The 21,958-nt window shown below is 56.2% G+C and overlaps 1 protein-coding gene across 2 annotated transcripts; it reads left to right on the forward strand.

The window, feature by feature from the left end:
• The first annotated feature begins 204 nt into the window (after positions 1-204).
• On the forward strand, positions 205-6,564 carry TENT5B (terminal nucleotidyltransferase 5B). 2 transcript variants are annotated; one of them, XR_013923124.1, is made up of 3 exons: positions 205-633; positions 4,327-5,654; positions 5,857-6,564. XR_013923124.1 is itself a non-coding variant. In XM_080357531.1 (2 exons), the coding sequence occupies exons 1-2, from the start codon at positions 457-459 to the stop codon at positions 5,344-5,346; spliced, it is 1,197 nt and encodes a 398-aa protein (XP_080213657.1). In that variant the 5' UTR covers positions 205-456; the 3' UTR covers positions 5,347-6,564. The 2 variants fall into 2 exon arrangements, 1 of the variants encoding a protein (XP_080213657.1); XM_080357531.1 differs by having other exon boundaries at positions 4,327-6,564.
• Positions 6,565-21,958: the final 15,394 nt, after the last annotated feature.

The raw sequence follows: 21,958 nt of genomic DNA on the forward strand, positions 1-21,958 counted from the left end.
GCAGTACGCCGCTCCGGAGGGGCGGGGCTCCACCGTCCTGTCCCGCCCCCTCCAGCCTTCGCCCCTCCTCTTTCGTACTCCTCCACTCTGATTGGCGCCTAGCCCAGCTCCAGCCTTCACTCTGAGCCTATGAAAGCGCCGGAGTGGCGGCTGAGCCGGGCAACGATTGGCGGCTCGGCCGGGCCAATGGGGGCGCGGTCGGGGGCTCTATATAAAGGGGCGGCGGGCGCGGGGCAGCGCAGCGCTCAGCGTAGCCGGTGGCGGGCGGGGAGCGGCGCGGGCCGGTTCGTCCGTTGTAGCGTCTCTTTCGGGCACCGACCGCGCCTCCCCGCCTGCGCCCCGCGGGACCCTCCTCTCTCAAGCAGCTTTTTTTGTTGTTGTTTGTTATTTTTTTTCCTCCCGGCACTTCCGGGTGACTCGGGCTCCTCTTCCGGCGCGTTCGGGCTGCGGGGGGCGATGCTGGTGGCGGAGGCCGCGCCCGCTCCGGGCCCTGCGGAGAAGCTCGGCGAGCGCTTCAGCGTCCTGACGTGGGAGCAGGTGCAGCGGCTGGACCAGATCCTGGGCGAGGCCGTGCCCATCCACGGCCGCGGGAACTTCCCCACGCTCTCGGTGCGGCCCCGGACCATCGTCCAGGTGAGGCCCGGGGCGGGCAGGCCTGGGTAGGCCGGGGTGGCTGGGGGGGGTACGGGCCGCGCTTCGCCCCGTCGTTGGACTCTGCCCCGCTGCCGTGGGGGTCAGGGAGAAAATAAAACTGCTGAGGCGGCGGTAACCGGCCCGCCGGGCCCCGAGCCAGCCCCACCGGGCTCCGGGCAGAGCTCCCGGCCGGGTGCGGGTCCCCCCGGGGGGGCTGGGGGTTTAAAAACCGGGTGGGGTGGGGGGGCAGGGGGACCCCATCGTTCTGCAGGTGCTGGGTGCTCGGTTGGTTCCTGGTGCTGGAGGCCTCGGTGGGGCTGGCAGGTGCCTCCCTTCATCTGTTCTGCTGCAGTTTTAGCAGAAATGTTTAAATCTGGAAGGAGCCTCCTCTAGAAAAGAACCGCATGTGTTTAGAACTCATGCGTGATCCCTGGAGCTGCTGTGACTTGTGCTGTGGATCCCTGCTTGGCTTCATCCCATCCTGCCTTCTTCTTTTTGGGGTGATTTAGTGCCCAGGGAGCTGTGGAATGGGGGTGGGCAGAGCAAGAAAGGCTTTTTGGAGCTGCTTCCATGAAATGGCTTCATGCTGGGGACGTGATGGGCTCGTGCGTTGTAGGAGGTGGTTATTAATTTAAATGCTGGATCAGATGTCAGTGTCCTTTGATTCTCATCACACTGACTGTACCTTCCAGAGTCTGCCGAAGACTCCGTCTTGTTGAAGAGTTCCTGTTAGTTTAACCATAAAGTAATAACTGTGTTTAATATTAAACTAACAATGTAGTTCAAATAAGCTGATGCATATTCATGTTTGGGAGGCAACTTCATTCCTCAGTAATGACTCATCAAATATAAAATCGGACATGTTAGCTTCTAATTAAAAAGACTATTCACAAAGCCAAAACCAAACTGTCTTTCACAATAAACTAATCACTGGGATTCTGAAGCCTCAGCTGCTTGAGGAATATTTGTGCTTAAGCCTGAAAACATGGAAAGGTGACATTTGAAAGAGCCTCAGCTGATTTTGAATTCCTCGAGTTCCTGCTGCATCTGTTGAGGGCAGAAGTGCTAAATCTTGGCTGCTAAAGCTTTAAACTGAATGACAGCTCAGAGCTACCATCAGGACGCTGCTCTTGGGTTGTGCCAGACCAGCGTTAAGGGAGTTTACACCAGCGCTGTTAAAATCCCAGCGCGGTGCAGCATCAAATGTTCCACCACTTATTACTGTTTAGTTCCATAAAACCGAAGCGTTTTGGTGTCGAAGCTGCTGAAAAGGATGTTGCCACTAGCAACTTCAAACACTAAATAACTGAGGGCTGTAATTCTGACCAACCGCGCTGGCAGACCCTGTATTTAGGGCTGACTAATGTGAAGCAAGTAACCTAAAAGGCACTTATTTATTGCCTGCCTGCTGTTGTGGGAGGTGGGAAGCGGCAGGTCGGGGTTTGCGTGCGCCGGGCTGTCAGACTCAATTATCTGAACCACACGTAACGTGAGGTGCTGCTTTAGGAAGCAGGTCAGCAGCTGGCTAACCCTCGAAATATCCAACCCTCGGGGAAAACACGTACTGAACCCACCGGCAGCAGCCGGGAGATGCGCTTCACGTTGAGACGGGTTGGCTGAAGCTTCCTGTCCTTGGGGAAACAGCGAGGCTGGAAGTTTTTGTGGTGATTTTGGATGAAACTGCCTGAAGTAGCTGGGTTTTTTTATCCTTTTTTGTCGTACGGGTGGAACTGTGAGCCTGGGGAGCTCCAGTAAGCCTGAAGCTTATGGGTCTGAAATGCTGCAGATCCTGAGCCAGGCCCAGAAAGGGGTTAAGCAGCTGCTCTTTGGGGTTAGGAAATTAATCTGGGATGGGATCTTCTCCAAGCACTGCTCCCAGCTCTGCATCTAACGCTTTTCTGACCTATATCTTGTCTCGCTCTAAGCCTAATAACACAAAACCCTTAACGCCACAAGTAGCGCTGGAGCTGTGCCTTGGGTGAGTGGATCAGTTGGCATCACTGCACACCAGGAACTCCCTTGGATCCACTGCCTGGGATTTGTTCTGTGTGGGGAGATAACCCAGGGTCTCTTTTAGGAGTAAATTCAGTTTTCAGACTGTCTCCCTGGCTGGGTTGGATGTACTGGAGGGGACCTGGGGCTTCTGATAGTGAACTGTTGTGTGACATGACACTGTCACTGTTGGGCTGGCCAGGAGCCCGGGTGTGTTTCTAGTCTGAGCAGCAATGGCTCCTGTCAAGGAGTAATAAGGGAAATGCCAGCAGAGAAGCTGCATCGTGAGACTTAATGTGTTTAAAAATGTGCATTCTTTGGTACCAAGATACAGTCTGTTTGCAAGGGCACCTTGGGGTAGCAGGAGCTTGGTAGCACGGTGTCTTAGCTTGGTCACCAAGTGGTCCGTGGCATGCTAAGGGTTCCTTACTGCTGTCTTTCCCCTTTATTTATTAATTCTTCTACACAAGGCTCACGGAGGGGCAGTTTTATAGCTGCTGCGACTCGCTGGAGCCGCAACGCTCCGTGTCCCCAGAGCTGTCTGCTCAGGGCCCTGTCAACTACGCAGGACTCGCAGCCCCTCTGAGGTTTGGAATTCTACTCTCAGACCGGGACAACCTCACTGGGCTGAGCAGCCCAGTCAAACTGGCTCCTAGGGATATAATTTGTGTGTTTGTATCCCAAGCTTTGGCTCTTTCAAGCTCTAACCTTGCTTCAAGCACCGGCTGAGCAGACTGGCGAGCTGGGGCGCACAGGACAGCTGGTAATTGCTGGAGAGAAACATGAAAGCAGGGTGAGGGATGGGAAGAGCTTCTGGTGGAAGATGGGGACTTAATCATCCTGGGATCTTTGAGCTCAGTTAAACTCAAATTATAAGCTGGTGTCCAGGTAGTTTATTTTTTTGGTCTTGGGGTTATTTTGGCCTCCTGCATGTTAAGTAATCGGGCAAATGATTCAGCTTAGCTCTGAAGGAACAAAGCTTTGGAGGTACCGGTGGGTGTGCCGGGCCTGAGCAGGCAGCATGAAAATCGCTGGAGTAACACCCGTCAGATGAAAGCTGCCTCTTGCGCTTGATAGCGTGCCAAGTTCAGCACGAAGCTCTGACACACTGGAAATTGTTAGGATACACTTACTAGTTAGGACATGAACTTGCATACGCCTGGCTGGGGCTTTTGAGCAGTTCTGGCATCTTGATTTGCATTTAATGAATCTCGACAGGCGGAGGGGACGGCTGAAAGGCGTGAGCCACCCTGATTAAATCAACAGGGACTGCCGCAGACTGTGCTGCCGCCTTGCATTTGGAAAGGCCTTTTTGGATCGGCTGCGCTTGGCTTGGTGGCTGGAAGGTCTGGCTGCGGCTGCAGGGGGTGAAGGGAGCAGAGTGCACCCCAAAGAGTTCAAATAATCTCTCGGTTCTGGTGGGGGAAGGAAGGGGAGAGCAGGCAGCTGTAGTGGAAGCAGAAACAGCTGTTGATGTGCAGTCAGAGCCCTTTAACTCAGGGAGATCAGTAAGGGAGAGCTGCCCCAGCTGCTGGCCAGACTGGATGCTTCCCAAAGTGACCTATTTCTGGTGGATTAGCTTTTTATTTCACTGTCTGGCGCTGGAGTGACCCGTAAAGCGCAGGGAGTGAATCCTGCTGCCATAACCAGGCTGCTCCAAGAACGTATTCTTGCTTCTCACTGACTCTCTTTATATCTCAGGTTGTCCGTAGTCGCCTGGAGAAGAAAGGAATCGCAGTGCATAACGTAAGGTTGAATGGCTCAGCAGCCAGTCATGTTCTACATCAAGACAGTGGCTTGGGGTACAAAGACTTAGACCTCATCTTTGGTGTGGATCTGAAGACCGAAGATGTGTTCCAGCTGGTGAAGGACGTGGTCATGGATTGCCTTCTCGACTTCCTCCCAGAAGGTGTCAACAAAGACAAGATCACCCCCATGACTCTGAAGGAGGCCTACGTGCAGAAGCTGGTGAAGGTTTGTAACGAGACCGACCGCTGGAGCCTCATCTCGCTTTCCAACAACAGTGGGAAGAACGTGGAGCTCAAATTCGTGGACTCTCTCCGGCGGCAGTTTGAGTTCAGCGTGGACTCCTTCCAGATCATCCTGGATTCGTTTCTGCTGTTTGGGGAGTGCTCGGAGAACCCCATGGCCGAGAGCTTCCACCCCACGGTCACCGGGGAGAGCATGTACGGGGACTTCGAGGAGGCGATGGACCATCTGCGGAACAGGGTTATCGCCACGAGGAACCCGGAGGAGATCAGAGGTGGGGGGCTTCTGAAATACTGCAACCTCTTGGTGAGGGGCTTTAAGCCCAAGTCGGAAGCGGATATGAAGGTGCTACAGCGATACATGTGCTCCAGGTTTTTCATAGACTTCTCAGACATCGGGGAGCAGCAGAGGAAGCTGGAGTGTTACCTTCAGAGCCACTTTGTCGGCATGGAGAGCAAACGATATGACTATTTGATGACCCTCCACAGAGTGGTCAATGAGAGCACGGTCTGTCTCATGGGACACGAAAGGAGGCAGACCCTGAACCTCATTGCCATGCTGGCTGTCAGAGTCCTGGCTGAGCAGAACATCATCCCCACCATCACAAACGTTACCTGTTACTACCAGCCAGCTCCTTACGTCAGCGAAATAAACTTCAACTACTATGTCGCCCACGTGCAACCCTTCCTGCCTTGCAATCAGTCCTACCCGACGTGGCTTCCCTGTAACTGAGCCAGGACAAACTTCAGGGTCTGTCCTCCGAGGTATTTCCTTGCCTTGGGGAATGGGGAGAGTGGGGGGCAAAAAGAAAAGAGCTAAAAAAAGAACTTTCTAGAACTTTAAGCAAAGGAAACTTCCTGGACTCGTGAGCGTCTCGTTCCTGGGGTGGCTGGAACGAGGCCTGTCTGCTGTACACTGTGATGGGAAGTGCAGTGCGTTGGAAATGAGAGAACTCGGACGTTTATTACAGGAAGACTCGATTGCTTTTTGAATCCTGGAGGGCAGGGAAGCGCGAGGGGAGATTGTAGAGTTCTGCTGAGGTAGAGCTGCACTGCCCTGAAACGGATCTGAATTGGGATTTATGTTTGTTTTAGTGCGGGAGGTGTTATGGGTGTGCAGACTTGTGGTTTCTGAAGATAGAAGCCAGAGTGGCTAATTCCTTTGATGGACCAAAGAATCCTGTTTAAGTGCCTGTAACAATATAAACACAACTGTACTGTAAACCTTCATTTTCTTTTGCAGGGGCTGACATCCCGAGAGCTCGAGTGGGGATGTCCAGAGAGCAAAACGTTTCTGTTGCGGGGTGGGGGGGTCGTAAGATCATTTCTAGTAGCCTCGCAGAAGCACGAGTGGGATGCGGGTTACGTGTCGCTGAGGTTTTCTGATGGCTTGGCGCCTGGGGGGGACAAGTGACCCCATGGGAACGCCTGAAACTGGGGACACTGCGGGGAGAACGTGCAGAGCTTGGTGGAGAAAAGGCACCAGGGACCTGCACATGAATTTCCTCAAGCTCCCAAGTCTGTGGTGCCAAAATGTGATTGTGTCCATGAACGGGGAGGCAGATCTGTCCAGGAGCCTGCCCCAGGCTGCTCTACCTAATCCTGTATTTTCTAGGGGAATTTGAAATGCTGCTTGTATGATTTTTTTTTTTCGGCATGCAGTGTGGTTTTAATGCACAAAGGCAGAAAACCAGCTGGGTTATCCGGGGAAATGAGGCTTGTCCTTTGAAGCACAAACCAACTAGTTCACTAGTCAGTTCTACCTCCAGCTCTTGCTGTGATGGGGCTGGAGCCTGTGTCCTTCTAGGAGACAGACAGACAGACCTTCTCCAGCCTCCTGTGGCTGGAGATCTTCCCTCGGGCAGGTCCTATCTTCAAAAGCAGCTATTTCTAGCTACGTGATTCCACATGTGAGCCGCTGATAGCATTTGAAATTCATCCTCTAGATAGAAATTCGGCTTGGGCGGGGGGGTGGGAAGTTGTGCAAAAGGCAGTTGGAAATAAAAACCCCAAACCTATGTGTTCTCTAAACAAACCCCCTGGAGGGTTTGGCTTTCAGTCAACCGTGGCTTTGAAGTCATTGGGTGTCAAAGAGCACAGTGTTTTTTCACGGGGGTGCCCGGATCGCTGTGTCCCTCTGGGGAGACCATTGGCTCCAGTTTAACCGTGCGGAGGGAGCGGCGAGCGGGCGCTCCGGTGCTGCTCGGTGACGCCGCGGCTCCGCGGGCCAGCACACTCTATTTCCTTCAACTTGGGGTTTTTTGTTGGTTTTTTTTGTGACAAAACTGTAACGAATAGCTGGGCGGACAATGCTCTAATAAAAGACTTAGATCCTTGGAATGCACATAGCCAGATTGCTCCCTTTTTTGGGGTGGAGTGGGTGTAAAGGGGTTGGGGGGGGGGAGTGATTTTTTTGGGGGCTTTTGGACTTAACACAAACTAACCAATTTACAGCCGGTCCAGCTTTGCTTCCTGTTCAGTCAGAGCTGAAAAAGTGTCACTAACGATGTAGTTACTACAGGTTTAACCGCCTCCCCTAGAACAGCTTTGCCTTCACGGCCAAGCTGCTGCGTCAACTCCGCCACAGCCCCGAAATCCCTGGTGCCCGGAGCCTCATCCGCGCGGTGGGGCTGAGATTTCCCAGTGCAAGGTAAAACTGCTTTGAGATGCCGCCTCACGGCTTCAAGGGAAGATATATATATATTTTCCTAGCGTTTTAACCTTCAGATGAACATAGATGGCATGTACCGTGCTCTTTGTGCAGGCTGCTCACCCCCTGCCCACAGCCACATAGGCGCACTGAACTGAGATTCCCTCCTTCCCGTTACAGATGTCGAGATTCCCAACAGGGCGACTTAACGTTGCGATTGCACTTTTGATTGATGGCGTGTGTGCGGTGGGACTCCTGTGAATGGGTTGAATCTGAATTTTTCTAGACCTTGCAGTGATACTGTGCTGCCTCCTGTGAGGGGCAATTGCAAGATTCCGGTAGCTTGAATGACACTTGATTTTTTTTTTGGTTTAAATGTCTTTTTTTTCCTACACCTGTATCACTTGTCATGCGATGGGCTTGACATAGACTCACTAGATTCTTTAGAATCTGTTACAAATAAATACAGTGTATTCAAATTGGTTGGATTTCTTGTTTGCTTCTCGTCCGGGCGGCGCGTTGGGTGACTCTGCTCCCATTAAGAACCAGTCTCTGGACCCACTGGTCTCCTCGAGAGGAACGGGGTGAGATCCTGGACCTGGCCAGGGCTCCTTGGTCCCTCAAACCGAAACGGCAGCTGTGTGGCTGTTGGTGGCTGAGGGAGGTTTCTATTTATAACACTGGTTTTTAATGTTGTGAGTGTTTTCCTGGTGGTTCCTCTGGTTGCTGCTGGGGGAGGCGGCCCCTTGGTGTCCACCCGAGGTCCCTGTGGGGACAGGATGGGAGGCTCTCGCTCCTGGCTTTCCATGATGGACCCTTGTGTGCTGGCGCCCGGTGCCAAGCATGAGACAAATGCTTCATTGATATGGACACACCAGGAGGGCGATTTGCTCCCGGTGGGGCTGGGATGGTGCTGAGCTGCCGCAGGGCGGTACAAACCCCATCCCCTCGGCCGCGGAGCCTTGGGAGGGTGACGGCCGATAGCGAGAACCGTGCAGCTTATGCTCTGCCCTTGAACCCTACCGTCTTATCTCCTGGCTGCTGCAAGTTCTGCTTCAGGTTTTTGAAGCAATCAGGTTGCTTGAGTAATTAATACTTGCTGATTTTGTGTAGCTGACCCACCTGCAAAGCGATTCCTCTTGGGAAGGGGAGGTTGAGATGCTCCGGGAGGTTTATGTCCCAAAGGAAACCCTTGAATCTGTGGATATTAGGGCTCCCCCGCTCTGTTTGCCCTCCAGCCTCGGCTGAGGTTTCACTTCCCCTGGCCGAGCGACAGGCAGTTCTGGTTCCACTGCACCCACCCAGCGCAGGACAAACCTGCTGACTCTGCATCTCCGCATTTCACAGCCTGGGCCGAGCTCCCCGCTGCCAGCAGGTTTGGGTGGCTGCTGCTGGGCCGGGTCCCTGTCACCCGTTTTGCTCTCGCGGGGCTGGTGTCTCTAAACCAGTTGGCAGGCGCGTGAGATGCTCGGTTCTCGCTGGCACCCGACCCAGCGCGAAGCTTCTGCTTCCCCGAGCGTCTTGCCCATGGGAGCGGCTCGCAAATATCTGCTTAGTTTGTCAGTTGTCTTCTCAGTGCCAGTGGTGGGGCCTGTTGATGCTCTGGTGAATAAGCTGCCTCTGGATTTGTGATCCTGAGCAGAGCAGCAAAAGCCCTGACAGAGTCGGCTTGTCATTGTTGGAGTGGATCAGAGAACACAAAGGGACATTCGTGGAAAGTACTGGTTGTGATCAGAAAGGAGCTATTAATGTTTACCGCTGGGATTTGGATCCCTCTTTTGTTAATTGTCAAATAAAAAAAACACAACAAAACCATATATTTTTTTCCATAGCCTGTAGTCTGTCATTATTTTTCCTCTTTGAACAGAGGGTGACGGACAATCGGGTTGTGCACAAGTGACTGGTGAATGGGATTTGGACTCTAATGGGGGTGTTGGTGTGTACTGGGTGTCTTGGGGCTCCTCTCAGGTGTGTGTTGGGTATCTCAGGTGTGCGCTGGGTGTCTCAGGGCTCCTCTCAGACACATGCTGGGGTGTCTGTGGCTCTGCCCCAGCAATCCCCTCTTTTTAGACCCCAGTGTTCTGCCCAGCTGGGTCAGGACCGGAGAAGCCCACGCTGTGTGTGAGCACAGCCCATGCCCGGCAGCACCTCTGCAAAGGGCTGGTGCGCGATCGATGTCTTGAGATGCATCCAAAAAGTATTCACTTGTATCAGCTTGATCACTTCCAGGGCTCGCGGTGCAGGGTTTACATCTGCAGCCTTGCTGTTCTCCTGGGAGGATGGCTGGCTGAGCTCCAAAATCACTGAAACGGCAGGAATTCGACTTGAATCTGCAGAATGCAAGAAGCGTCTTGCTCCAGCCTTCCTGCTCTCAGCTCTGCTCAATCCGCTGGCTCAGCGCCGAGGGCGGCACCATCCGCATGCAGGCGAGTAGCTAGACCCAGCCTGGCACTCTAATTGTATCCCAATCTCCCTAATTAGCCTCTGTTGTACTACGGCAGCGTTTCTGCCCGCCTGCTGTCCTCCTCGGTAGCCGCTCGGGCAGCGCGGGTGTTAACTCCGCCGTTTGAGATCGCGCCGGATGAGAGAACACTCTGTCTGTGCGGCTCCTCTTGCCATTTATAGCCGTGTTTAGGCGATCCAGCACACGGACCCTTGTGCGCTGGCGCCCGGTGCCAAGCACGAGACAAATGCTTCATTGATATGGACATACCGGGAGGGCAGTTTGCTCCCGGCGGGGCTGGGACGGCGCTGAGCTGCCGCAGGGCGGTACAAACCCTGTCCCCTCGCCCGCGGAGCCTTGGGAGGGTGACGGCCGATAGCGAGAAACGTGCAGCTTGTGCTATGCCCTTGAACCCTCCCATCTTATCTCCCGGCTGCTGCAAGTTCTGCTTCAGGTTTTTGTGTTACAAATAGGATTTAGCTCATGGTAGAGCTGCTGTGGAGGCAGAGCGTTTCAAAGGCGCTTTTTTGTTGTTCTGTGCACGGGGCATTTGCGCTGTTTATCTCCAAATGCAGTTTACCTTTCGTAAGGCAGGGAGGCACAGAGGGAAGCTCCATGAATTCCTGTGTCAGCCACATTCCCCCACCTCTGATTTCTTCCATCCAGCCTCAAATTGGAAGCTCAGGCGTCCCCGTCCCTCCTGAGCCACCGCACCAAGAGACCAGCCTGTGCCGAGCCTCCCGCTCCCCACACCCCGTGTGCTGCTACAGAAGCCACCGCCGGCTCCTTGGGTTCCTGCTCCAAGGTGTTGTAGCTGAGATCATGATGGTTGGTTGGACTCGATGATCCTGAGGGTCCAAAGTGATGCTATGGGCAGTGCTGCCATCCTGGGAAGGCTGAAAGAAACACCCTGATTGTGGGTGGTGGGAAGGCAGGAGAGACAAAGCCCTTCCCTATGGTGACAACAACCTGCGAGGGACCGTGGAGTCATAGAATGGAATCACGGAATCATTTTGGTTGGGAAAGACCCTCAAGATCGAGTCCAACCATAACCCACCCTGGCACTGCCCCATGTCCTGAGAACCTCATGTCTGTCTGTCTGAGCCACTGCACCAAGAGACCAGCTTGTGCCGAGCCTCCCGCTCCCCACGCCGCGCGTGCTGCTACAAAAGCCACCGCCGGCTCCTTAGGTTCCTGCTCTTCCCTGCTCCTTCTCTTCCCCCAGCTCGCCAGCCGGTGAGAGCCGCACGTGTGCCGGGCGCCGGCTCCGGCTCGGCTGCGGTCGCTTTGCTGTTCCCTCGCCTTGGGTGGATCCCCGTGCCCGGCCACCCATTTCCAGCTTGTAGAAACTTGATGGCTCTGACAAATTTGATGGAAATCATCCGCTGGCATCCCAAGTTATTAAGGAGAGTGACTGACAGCTGCTGTGAAGTCATGTTTTCTTTGGAAAGGAGGGGAAAAGAGAGTCAAGCTGTAGCCTCAAGCTGTTGCACAAGGAGCTGTGAGATGGGACGGGTGTTCTCGTACCCCCTTACCCAGCGTGCTGCCGAGGGGAAATAATGGCATTCGTAGGAGAGAACAGGACGTGTAGGTGGCCCGTGGGTCGGGAGATGGGCGTTAGGCTGGCGCGGTGCCCGGGGAGGCGCAGGGCAATGTGTAATGTGCTCTTGTTCCTCATACAAGTGAGAACTTGCATTTTTCAATCCTAAGAGCTCCCATCGTTTTCTCCAGGGTGTCAGAGCCGCGTATGGAAGGGCCGTTCCCACCCCTCCTTCCCGGCCAGGAGCTTTCTCCTGGGTGACACATGGGGACGTCCCTCTTTGGGGTAGCGCTGGGCTGCTTGGGGCTCAGCCGATGGCACTGGGGTGGTTGATCGTTGCCCTCTCCTGCCACCGTGACATATTTACCCTGCTTATCTCGCCGCTATCAACCCCCAATTTCAGCAGGAGCGGTGTCACTGCCTTCAAAGGAAAAGCCACCAAGCAGCGCGTTCCCTGGGGTGTTTGCCTGCCCTATATTTTTGCCTTGTAATCCAAGGAGGGGCTGGATGCAGGACACCCCTCCAGCCTCCTCCCTTCCCCCTGTAACCACCCGGCCGGCGTGGCTGGAACAGCTGATTACTTTAAGCATCCCTCTGCTAATATACAATTACAGGTCGCTTGGGCTTGAAATCCCAGTTAAATCCGCATGGCCGCAGCGTGACTCACCTAACTACTGCTCCCTAATGAAGCCTGGATGCATTCCTTAAAGACTGGACATCATGTTAACATGCTACTTACTAACCATCCTTTTCAAATATCACCCGAGTAACGAGTTCGGCTGGTTTCTTCCCCTGCTCCTCCTCCCCAGCAGCTCTTCGTGGTCCCTGCGTACTTCGGTCACAAAGGCTGAGCGTTGTCCCCCTTCACAGAGAGGTTTTCTTGCTGCTGTGATGGGACTTGGGAGGAATCGGTCCCCGAAAGGATGATAATCTGCCCAGGGTGTTGTAGCTGAGATCATGATGGTTGGTTGGACCTGATGATCCTGAGGGTCCAAAGTGATGCTATGGGCAGTGCTGCCATCCTGGGAAGGCTGCAAGAAACACCCTGATTGTGGGTGGTGGGAAGGCAGGAGAGACAAAGCCCTTCCCTATGGTGACAACAACCTGCGAGAGACCGTGGAGTCATAGAATGGAATCATGGAATCATTTTGGTTGGGAAAGACCCTCAAGATCGAGTCCAACCATAACCCAGCTCTGGCACTGCCCCATGTCCTGAGAACCTCATGTCCGTCTGTCCAACCCTCCAGGGCTGGTGACTCCAGCACTGCCCTGGGCAGCCTGTTCCAATGCCCCACAGCCCTTTGAGGAAGAAATTGTTCCTAAATCCAACCTCACCCTCCCCTGGCGCAACTTGAGGCCGTTTCCTCTGCTCCTGGCGCTTGTTCCTGGGGAGCAGAGCCCGACCCCCCTGGCTCCAAGCTCCTTTCAGGCAGTTCAGAGATCAGAAGGTCTCCCCTCAGCTCCTGTTCTCCAGCTGAACCCTCCAGGTCCCATCAGACACACGGAACACGTGTGTCCTTCTGTGCAGCTTCTGGGTTGCTCTTACCACAAACCTGGGGGTTTTGTGCCGTGCCCTCCCGAAGAAGGCGGCCTTCGAACCCAACCTGCTCATTTGGGGCTGGATCCTGCTATTCCAACTCAAACTCGGCAGGTTCTGCCCGTGACGGAGGGCACAGAGCAACGTAAGAACAGCCTCGCCACTGTCCCACGTCACGGGTGACCTGCCCCTGGGAGCGGCCGGGTCCCCTCTACCTCCCAGTAATGCCCAGGGAATTGGAGATGGGTGGCATTGCTAATAGCAATAATTGCCTGGTAGTTGTTGAGCCGATGATTTGTTTTATCCAGGCAGGCTGCCCTACGTCCAACCTCAACCCCAGGGCCATCCCGGGCTGCGCGGATGAGCTGGGAGAGACCGCAGGGACGAGCTGTTTCCCAGCCAGCTCCCAGCTGGATGAACGTGGTTTATCTGGTGCCAAAACCGAGCCCTATCTCTCGGTCATCCGTCCAGTTCCTTATCTGGAGGCACCTCTTTCTTCACTCCTTGCGATGGGGAGAATAAAAGAGACATTTAAGGCTTTTGTGGGACCACGGGGGAAAACAAGTGTTCAAATCTGGCTTTGTGTGTGCCCTGCTCGCTGCTGCCTCCCCGTCCCGCCCCAGCGATAGGGACAACAGCTTTTTGGCTGGAATAAAGGAAATTCCTGGTGTAGGGCAGTGATCCCTGGAGAAACCGGGATGCTCCTGGGATCGCTGCTTTCCCTGCAGCACAACCAGCCCCCAGCGGCCCCAGGTAAGTGCAAAACCCCCTGGCAGCTGGGAAGAGCCGGGACCTGCATGCCGGAGAGGTGACGGCACATGCTGCTGGCCCCGGCGTGCCAGGAGCCCCCACATGGGCTGGGCTGCAGGGTCCATCTCCCCCACAGCAGCTGATGCTCAGGGGAGACCCAGGGGTGCTGCGTGGTGTTCGGGTGCTGAGGTTGGTGTTTGTGGGCAGGGGGAGCTGCTCCGCTCCCCGGTTTACGGCACAACTAAGACACTGGAGCTCCTTGGCCATCGCATGGGTGGGAGGACGCAGCCTCATCCTCCAGCCTAAACCTTCAAAAGCCGGGATTACCAGCGTTATCCTATAATTGAGGAAATCCACCCTCTCATTGCCCCAGCAGCGGCTACTCCCTCGTTCCCTTTCCTTCTGTCTTCTCAGGGGGGTGTCCACCGCTCCCCGTGTCCCCCCAAATCTCAGTGAGCGTTGTTCTGCCCCACAGCCCAGGTCTGTCCCAGCTCCTGCTGCGCCCTGTGCTGGGGACACGCAAACCGCGCAGGGATGCTCCCACACCGGGTTGCTCTGTCCCCATGGAAGAGGAAGCTGCTGAGACACTCGAGGAGCTCGGCTGGCACAAAACCCCCCCTGTCCCCGTGCCAGCTGCTCCCCTGCCCGTCTGCAGCCCATGCTGCTCCCGGGTGTGAGTTAGAGCTGCGAGCAGCTGCTCTGGCGCATCTCGCTGGATTAACGGGGTGAAAGGAGGTGTTGCAGTGGAGCCCTGTGAATAGAGACAGTACCCGGGGAGGAGGTGATGGTTTTCACAGCATCCCAGAGTGTCAGGGGTTGAAGGGCCCTGGAAAGCTCATCCACTGCAATCCCCCCATGGAGCAGGAACACCCAGATGAGGTTACACAGGAAGGTGTCCAGGCGGGTTGGAATGTCTGCACAGAAGGAGACTCCACAACCCCCCTGGGCAGCCTGGGCCAGGCTCTGACACCCTCACCCCAACAAGTTTCTTCTCATATTCAAGTGGAACCTCCTGTGTTCCAGTTTGCGCCCATTACCCCTTGTCCTATCGTTGGTTGTCAGTGAGAAGAGCCTGGCTCCATCCTCCTGACACTCACCCTTCATATATTTATAAACATTAATGAGGTTTTACACTAAAGGAGGGAGATTCAGGCTGGGCATGAGAAGGAATTGTTGCCCTGAGGGTGGTGAGAGCCTGGCCCAGGCTGGCCAGAGAGGTGGTGGATGAACCATCCCTGAGACATCCCAGGCCAGGCTGGACGGGGCCCCGTGCGGGCAGGACGGGCTGGAGCGGGGTGGGGTGTGAGGGGAACATCACCCTCCCCAACCAGCTCTGGGCGTCCCTGTGCCGTGTGTCACACTCAGAGACCTTTTAATTGTCCCCTCCCAGGACACGGGCTGGGAAGAGGAGGTGATGAGCCACTGGGTGCCTTGTGAGCCCCATGTGCCCGATGCCGGAGCTGCCGTGCGTCCCCAGTGCCGGTGGCCCTGCCAGCAGCACCAGCTCCGTCCCACCAAGTGCTGTGGGATGAGGTGAGCCCAGAACCCCCCAAGTCTCTGAAACCCCCATCGTCCACACCACCACCACGGCACCAAAACCCCGCAAAAGCCGCAGCGGGGCTGGGTTATTTGCTCTCAGTGGACTGTTTGAATTTCTCCCGGTGACCCTGCGGCTCAGGCTCCCCTGGCCGGGGCAGAGCGAGAGGACAGGTAATAAATCCCCCTTGCTCTGCCCCGTTCTGCAGGTGTTCTGAGATTACAGCAAGCTCTGTGTCCTGGCTGCTTTCTCTGTGCACAGTACGGGAGGCTGCAGCCGTTTGGCGTTATTTATGTACATAACTTTGGGGTTATCAAAGCGCCTAGGAGAGGGAGATAGCAACATTAAATTGGCTTCGGTTTATAATGCTTTTGTAAGGCTAAACTGACAGGTTTCTAAAGTGCATAAGCTGCAGCGAGCATGAATATTGTGCCTTTTCCACACTCAGGATGGGCCAACCGTGCGGCCATGCAACGCCAAGTAACACTTTTACCTTTTCAATTAGATTTTTGGGGCGTATTACCACTTGCTTTAACAGGCCAGGGTGCGAGGAGGAATGCAATGTGGCTATTTTCCCACCCCAGCTGGATCTCCACATGTCCCGGCCTCGGAGTTTTCTCACCAAAAGCTTGAGCAGCTCTTCTCCAGTGGAAATAGCGCTTCAGCTTGGCCAGAATTCCGGCAGCAAGGGGAGATCTGAGCTAAAACCCCGGGCTGAAAGCAGAGCAGCTGATGGGGGTTGGGGGGTTGTGATCTCGGGAGCCCACGTGCAGCTTGGGCTTAAATGTAGGACGTTTCCTGGCTTTGAGCTGATGAGACCACTTGGCACACTTGAAAATCTGTTCTCAGATATAGGAAAGATTTGAAGGGTTTTAGGACAAGGGTGAGTGGGGAAAATACAACCCTATGGTCTGATTCAGAGGGGTTTGAAAGGACGGGCAGGGTTTTTGGGGCTTAGCGGTGTCCCGGCGTCCGGGAGCAAAGGGAGGGAGCTGATCCAAAACCCTCACCGGGAACTCTTCCACCCGGTGCGCTGGGCTGTAGATCAAACCTCGGCTGACCTGCGGGGCTGACAAAAGGAGAACGGCCTCTCGAGGTTTGTTTAATGTCCCCAAGGCTGGGAAGGGACGTTCCTCGGTCTCCGACCTCCCTTTGTTCCCCACGTTGGGCACTGTAGCGCGGAGCCCCAGCTGCGGGTGTGCTGCCCCGGCTTTTCTGCTTAGTCCTTGGCCGGGCAGATTAAAGCTGTTGGATCTTGGTGCTCGCAAGGATTTTTCAGTGGGGTTTAGGATGCTGCACATGGTGTGGGGGTCTGTTTTCTGGGGTTTTACAGAGGAAAGGGTGAGGATGCAATGCCAGCATCTCCCTGGGCTGGGATGGAGTGGAGGGGGGAGGATTGTCCCCCAAAAAAGGATGGAGCAGGACCTGCTCTTGGCTCTCATGAGGCTTGATGTGTCCTACAGCTCCATTCCAGTGCGGGCAGGAGGTGCCAGCCAAGCCAGCACCCAAATCTCCCCATCGGGGCTTCCCGTGCAGGGGAAGGGATGGGTGCAGGAGGAGGGTGCTGGCGTCACCCACCACCAGTGGCTTTCGGTTTCAAATCTCCGTCTGTTCACCCTCCTGCCAGCATCAGCCAGAGTGAAAGAGGAATCAGCACAGGCAGGCTGGATGTGCTCAGCCCCGGCACGTCAGCCCCCGGGCTGGCAGAACGCAGCCCCCGCAGCTCCCACGGCTGCTTTCCCAGCAGAGCCCGGCTGTGATTTCACCGCAAACCTCCCGGCCCAGCCACGGCATCGTCTCCAGCCCTGTTCCTGCATCCTCATCTGCATCCCCTGTCTGCATCCCCTGCCCGCATCCCCTCCACGCATCCTCTACCTGCATCCTCTACCTGCATTCCCTGTCTGCATCCCCCACCCGCATCCCCTTACCCACATCCCCTGCCCGTATCCCCTTACCCACATCCCCTACCCGCATCCCCTTACCCACATCCCCTGCCCGTATCCCCTTACCCACATCCCCTACCCGCATCCCCTTACCCACATCCCCTTACCCACATCCCCTTCCTGCATCTCCCTGCCCGCATCCCCTGCCTGCATCCCATACCCGCATCCCCTGCCCGCATCCCATACCCACATCCCCTACCCTCATCCTCTACCTGCATTCCCTACCCGCATCCCCTACCCTCATCCCCTTACCCACATCCCCTACCCGCATCCCCTACCCGCATCCCCTTACCCACATCCCCTACCTGCATCCCCTTACCCACATCCCCTACCCACATCCCCTACCCGCATCCCCTTACCCACATCCCCTACCTGCATCCCCTACCCGCATCCCCTACCCACATCCCCTTACCCACATCCCCTGCCTGCATCTCCCTGCCCGCATGCCCTGCCTGCATCCCCTACCCACATCCCCTACCCGCATCCTCTACCTGCATTCCCTACCCTCATCCCCTTACCCACATCCCCCACCCGCATCCCCACCCGCATCCCCTACCCACATCCCCACCCGCATCCCCTACCCGCATCCCCACCCGCATCCCCTACCCGCATCCCCTACCCACATCCCCACCCGCATCCCCCACCCGCATCCCCACCCGCATCGCCACCCGCATCCCCACCTGCATCCCCACCCGCATCCCCTGCCCGCAGTCATGGTCAGTAGGAGCTGGCAGAGGCCACAGCTTTGGCTGGAGCGGGTTATTTCACCCCTCACAGAGGGGTTATCAGCGCAACCGCCGTTTTCCACTCAGGGCGATAGCGGAGGAGCAGCACGGGGACGTGGCAGGTTCCTGGGGACAGAGGGACCTGTTTGCTTTGCCTGTCCCAAGGTGAAGGGCAGAAAGCAGAAAAAAGCACAGCCCCGTGTGGCTGCAGCTGTGGGAGCCCCGCTGGCATCAGCAAAGCTTTCCATGGAAAGAGCTAAAGGAGGGAGATTCAGGCTGGACATGAGAAGGAATTGTTGCCCTGAGGGTGGTGAGAGCCTGGCCCAGGTTGGCCAGAGAGGTGCTGGATGAACCATCCCTGAGACATCCCAGGCCAGGTTGGACGGGGTCTGAGCAACCTGAACTGGTGAAGATGTCCCTGTCATGGCAGGGGGGCACTGAGGGAGCTTTAAAGTCCCTTCAACCCAAACCATCCTATGATTCTATGAAACTGTTGGCACTGGGTAATAGCGCTTCACCTCTGGGACACAGCAGAGGTGACACACCTCGTCCCCATGTCCTCCAGTTGCTGTCTGGTCACCCAAGGGACCACAAGCCACTCACCACACTGATGGGATGAGTTACTGGTGTCCCGTGTTTGGAATGGTGTCTCATGGCACACAAACCAGGCAGCACTCCACAGCCGGGGGTGGTGTCGGCGTGGAGGACCCGCAGTCCCGCGGATGTCCCTGCAGCACGGTGCTGCCGGTCCCCGTCCCCGCGTGTCCCTCCGGTGGGTATTTTTCTTGGCAGCCCCCAGGCAGGAATGTTTCCCCGCTGCTGAGCGAAAGTGGAGGCAGGAATTGCTGGAATAGCGACAGGCTGAGTAACAGCGCTAACTTTATTCTCCGAAACAAAGGCCAGTGTCCCAGCCGCCGAGGGCTGGTCGGGCTCCCGGCGCTGGGGAGGCCAGGGCTGGGGAGCGCGGGCAGAGCCACAAATGCCGCCGCCGTGGGGGTTCCTGCCCCAAATTCCTGCCCTGGAACCCCCAGCTGTGCGCAGCTCCCACCGCAAACCCCTCTCCTGCTGCCATCAGCCAAAACTGCATTTCTAGGAGCAAACTGGGGTTGAAAAATAGCACAAAAAAGGCTGAGATTTCCCTCTAAGACCTTCAAACAGCTTCCCAAGGCTCTTCCCTCTGCAGGTGTATTCCCAGCCCATCTCCTGGAATTTTGGGGTCTCCAAGCCCGGTGCAGACCCCCAATAACCTTGAACCCTCTGTGTGCCTGTTGCACTCTCTCTGCACCCCAGGGTGCTGTGGGATGGGGTGCTGACCCCCCTCCATCCCCACTGTCCCCTTCCCTGTGTGATTTCCTGACTGCAGAGGGGGCTGAGGAGGAGGTAGGTCCCAAATCTGCCCAGAGCATCCTCGGAGCTCCAGGCTGGTGTGTTCCCGTCAATAACGGTCAGGGTTTTGCATGTGAGCAGGATCCATCCCCAGTGCCGGGTGTGAGCAGCTTTCCTGCCAGGGAACAGCCTTGGCTGCGGGGCTCGGGCAAGGCAGCGCTTTCCAAAGCAAATATTTGCACAGCACAATAACACATGGGAAAGAGCAGGGGCGTTTGCTTCCCCGGCTCCGGGTGGAGGTTCCTGGGGAGCCGGACTCGGTCCCGGGGGTTTCAGCCGTGTCCTGACCTGTCCTCGTGCTGAGCTGCCCAGGTTTCGAGTCTCTTTACGCTCTGTGGGTTTGCACAAAGAGGTTTTTAGAATAATTTGCACCCCAGTGAATGGGCATCGCTCTGCGCTGGCCCTGGAAAACCCCACTGGGCACCGGCCCCAACACACTGGGGCTCCCAGCCGCCTCAGCACCCCGTGAGCACCCAGCGCGTCCTGTGCTGGTGCCTCGGCAGACGGGCTGAGCCCGAGCACCGAGGGTCAGCGCTAATTGGGCATTAGGAGCACGGAAAGCCCCGGGGTGAGGCCAGGTTAATGGCCTGGCTGCTCCCGGCCAAGGCACCAACGCCTGGTGTGAGCTCTTCCTCCTCCTCCTCCTCTCCGGCAGCCATCAGATGTCATGTAAAGGTGTCAATCCTGCCTGTGGTCCTGCTGATTTTTTAAATCCCCATGTGTTTTGTCGCAACGAGTCCCTCTGGCCATGGAGCTCCCAGTGTGCCTGCCCGCTGCCTAAAACCTGCGGGTAATTAGTGCATCTCCCAGGGAAAAACCCACCTCCCCTGTCCCACTGCGGCCAGGCAGCTTCAAGCCGTGTCTCAGGACTGTCCCCATGGATGATGACATGTCCCAAGCATGTTGTCCCTGCCATGTCCTGCTGGGGCCCCATTGGGTACCCGTACAAGCCAGGGCTTCCCCAGGGCTTCTCCATAACGGGAGCTGCTCCTGGCTCCTCTTCCCTCCTGCTCCTCTCCATAAGAGGCGAGGCGATGGGGAGAGCCGAGAGGAGCCTGCGCTTGGCTTCCCTCGGCGGATTCCTTTCCTGCCTGTCACCGACTGATATAGTCCCCGGCGTCAGCCCAGCGTCACCGTGCCGGGGGACAGGCGTTGGGCTGACGCACCCCGGGGACGTCGCTGGGTCGCGATGCCTCGTTGTGCCCGGGGTCCCATGCGGGATAGTGGGTGCAGCGCCCTGCTCGGGGGTTATTTCCATCTGGAGAGGCTGGTGTCAGCCGCCCCACAGCACGGGGATGAGCTTGGCCGTGCTGCGAGTGGGAGAGGGCAGAGAAAGGAGGGCTGTGGGTTGCTTTTCTTTCCCTTTCCTTCCCTTCCTTCCTTGCTCCACTCAGCTCCGCCATCGCACAATCGCGGGACTCCAGGAGCTTGGTCCTTCACAGACCCCGGGCAGCAGGACCAGCCCACTGGGATCGGTCGTGCCCCAAAACACCCCATTTCCAGCTCTGCCAAATGAGCTTTGCTGATCGAACGAATCCGCCTTGAAGTAACAGAGTTGGGAAGTTTGGGGCTTTTTTTCCTTAAATCCCCACATCGCGGAGCGACGGCAGCGTGCCGGCCCTGGCTTGGGGTGCCAAGCTTTGGGTGCCCCCTGTTTTGCAGACACACACCGACATGGGGGAAGGTGCCATGCACGGGAACTGGGACATGCCACCATCTCACAGGTGAACACCCAGAGCTGCCCCACTGGAAGGGGAGCCCCAAAACCCCAAACTCATTCATTTTGAGCATTACACCACTGCAGTTTTAGGGGATCCCTGCACACAGCCCAGCGGGCAGAGCCCGGGGCCCTCCAGGTCCTCCCAGGGCAGGCAGCAGGCTGGGATGGGGGTGCTGCAAGTCATAACTGGTGCTTTTGGCAATTAATCTCTTTAAAGCCCTTAACGAACCCTGATCAGGTTACAAGTCTCCTGTCCCGCCGGATTGCCGAGGATTAGCAGGGACAGCTGAACGAAACGTGCTGGGAAGGGGTTATCTCCCTACGTCTCTCTGCTCTGTGCATCCCCACTGCAGGGTGGGCTGTTGGTTTTAATATCTATATATTCAATTTATTTGTATATCTATATTAGGGTTTGAAGGGGGGATCTGTTCTCACCACCCCCAGCCCTGCCGTCCGTGAGGTGGGAAGGGAGCAAGGCGAAACCGCTCGCCCGCACCTTGCCCTTTGCTGGACACATTCTATAGCTATTTTGGGGCGCAGTCCTCTCACTGTGACCCTTTCCAGGCCTTGCTGCAGATCGGGCTGCTGTGGGTGTAGGAAAATCCCGGTGCTGTAAGGAAAAGGCTTGTGCAGATCCTGGGATGCTCAGGATCATCTCTGGGGAGGAGCAGGATAATTCCCTTCCATTGAAGACACAGTCTTAGAGAAGATGCTGGATCCTGCCCAAGATGGTACCATGAAAAGATGAATATATGAGGTTCTCAGGGACATGGGTCAGTGCCAGGAGTGGGGTAACAGTTGGGCTCAATGATCTTGATGGGCTTTTCCAACCCAAATGATTCTGTGATCCGTAAAGCACCTGTGAGCTTTGGGAAGGAGCCAACTGCGGTGCAGAAGGGGACGTGGGATCGGATTAGGGCAGCCGGGCTGGAAATAGAGACACCGCTCCATGACTGGAGACTTGAGAGGCACTTCAGCCAAACCCGGGGTGGAGACGAGATGCAGAGATACCAGAACCCTGGATAATCACAGCTTGGATGGTGCCACCTGTTGCAAAAAGGCTGAGCTTGGGACACTTGGTACTGCTGGGGACACTGAGCACTGTCCTGCTCAT

Source organism: Nesoenas mayeri (assembly GCF_963082525.1).
Source record: "Nesoenas mayeri genome assembly, chromosome: 21".
NCBI classification, from domain to species: domain Eukaryota; kingdom Metazoa; phylum Chordata; class Aves; order Columbiformes; family Columbidae; genus Nesoenas; species Nesoenas mayeri.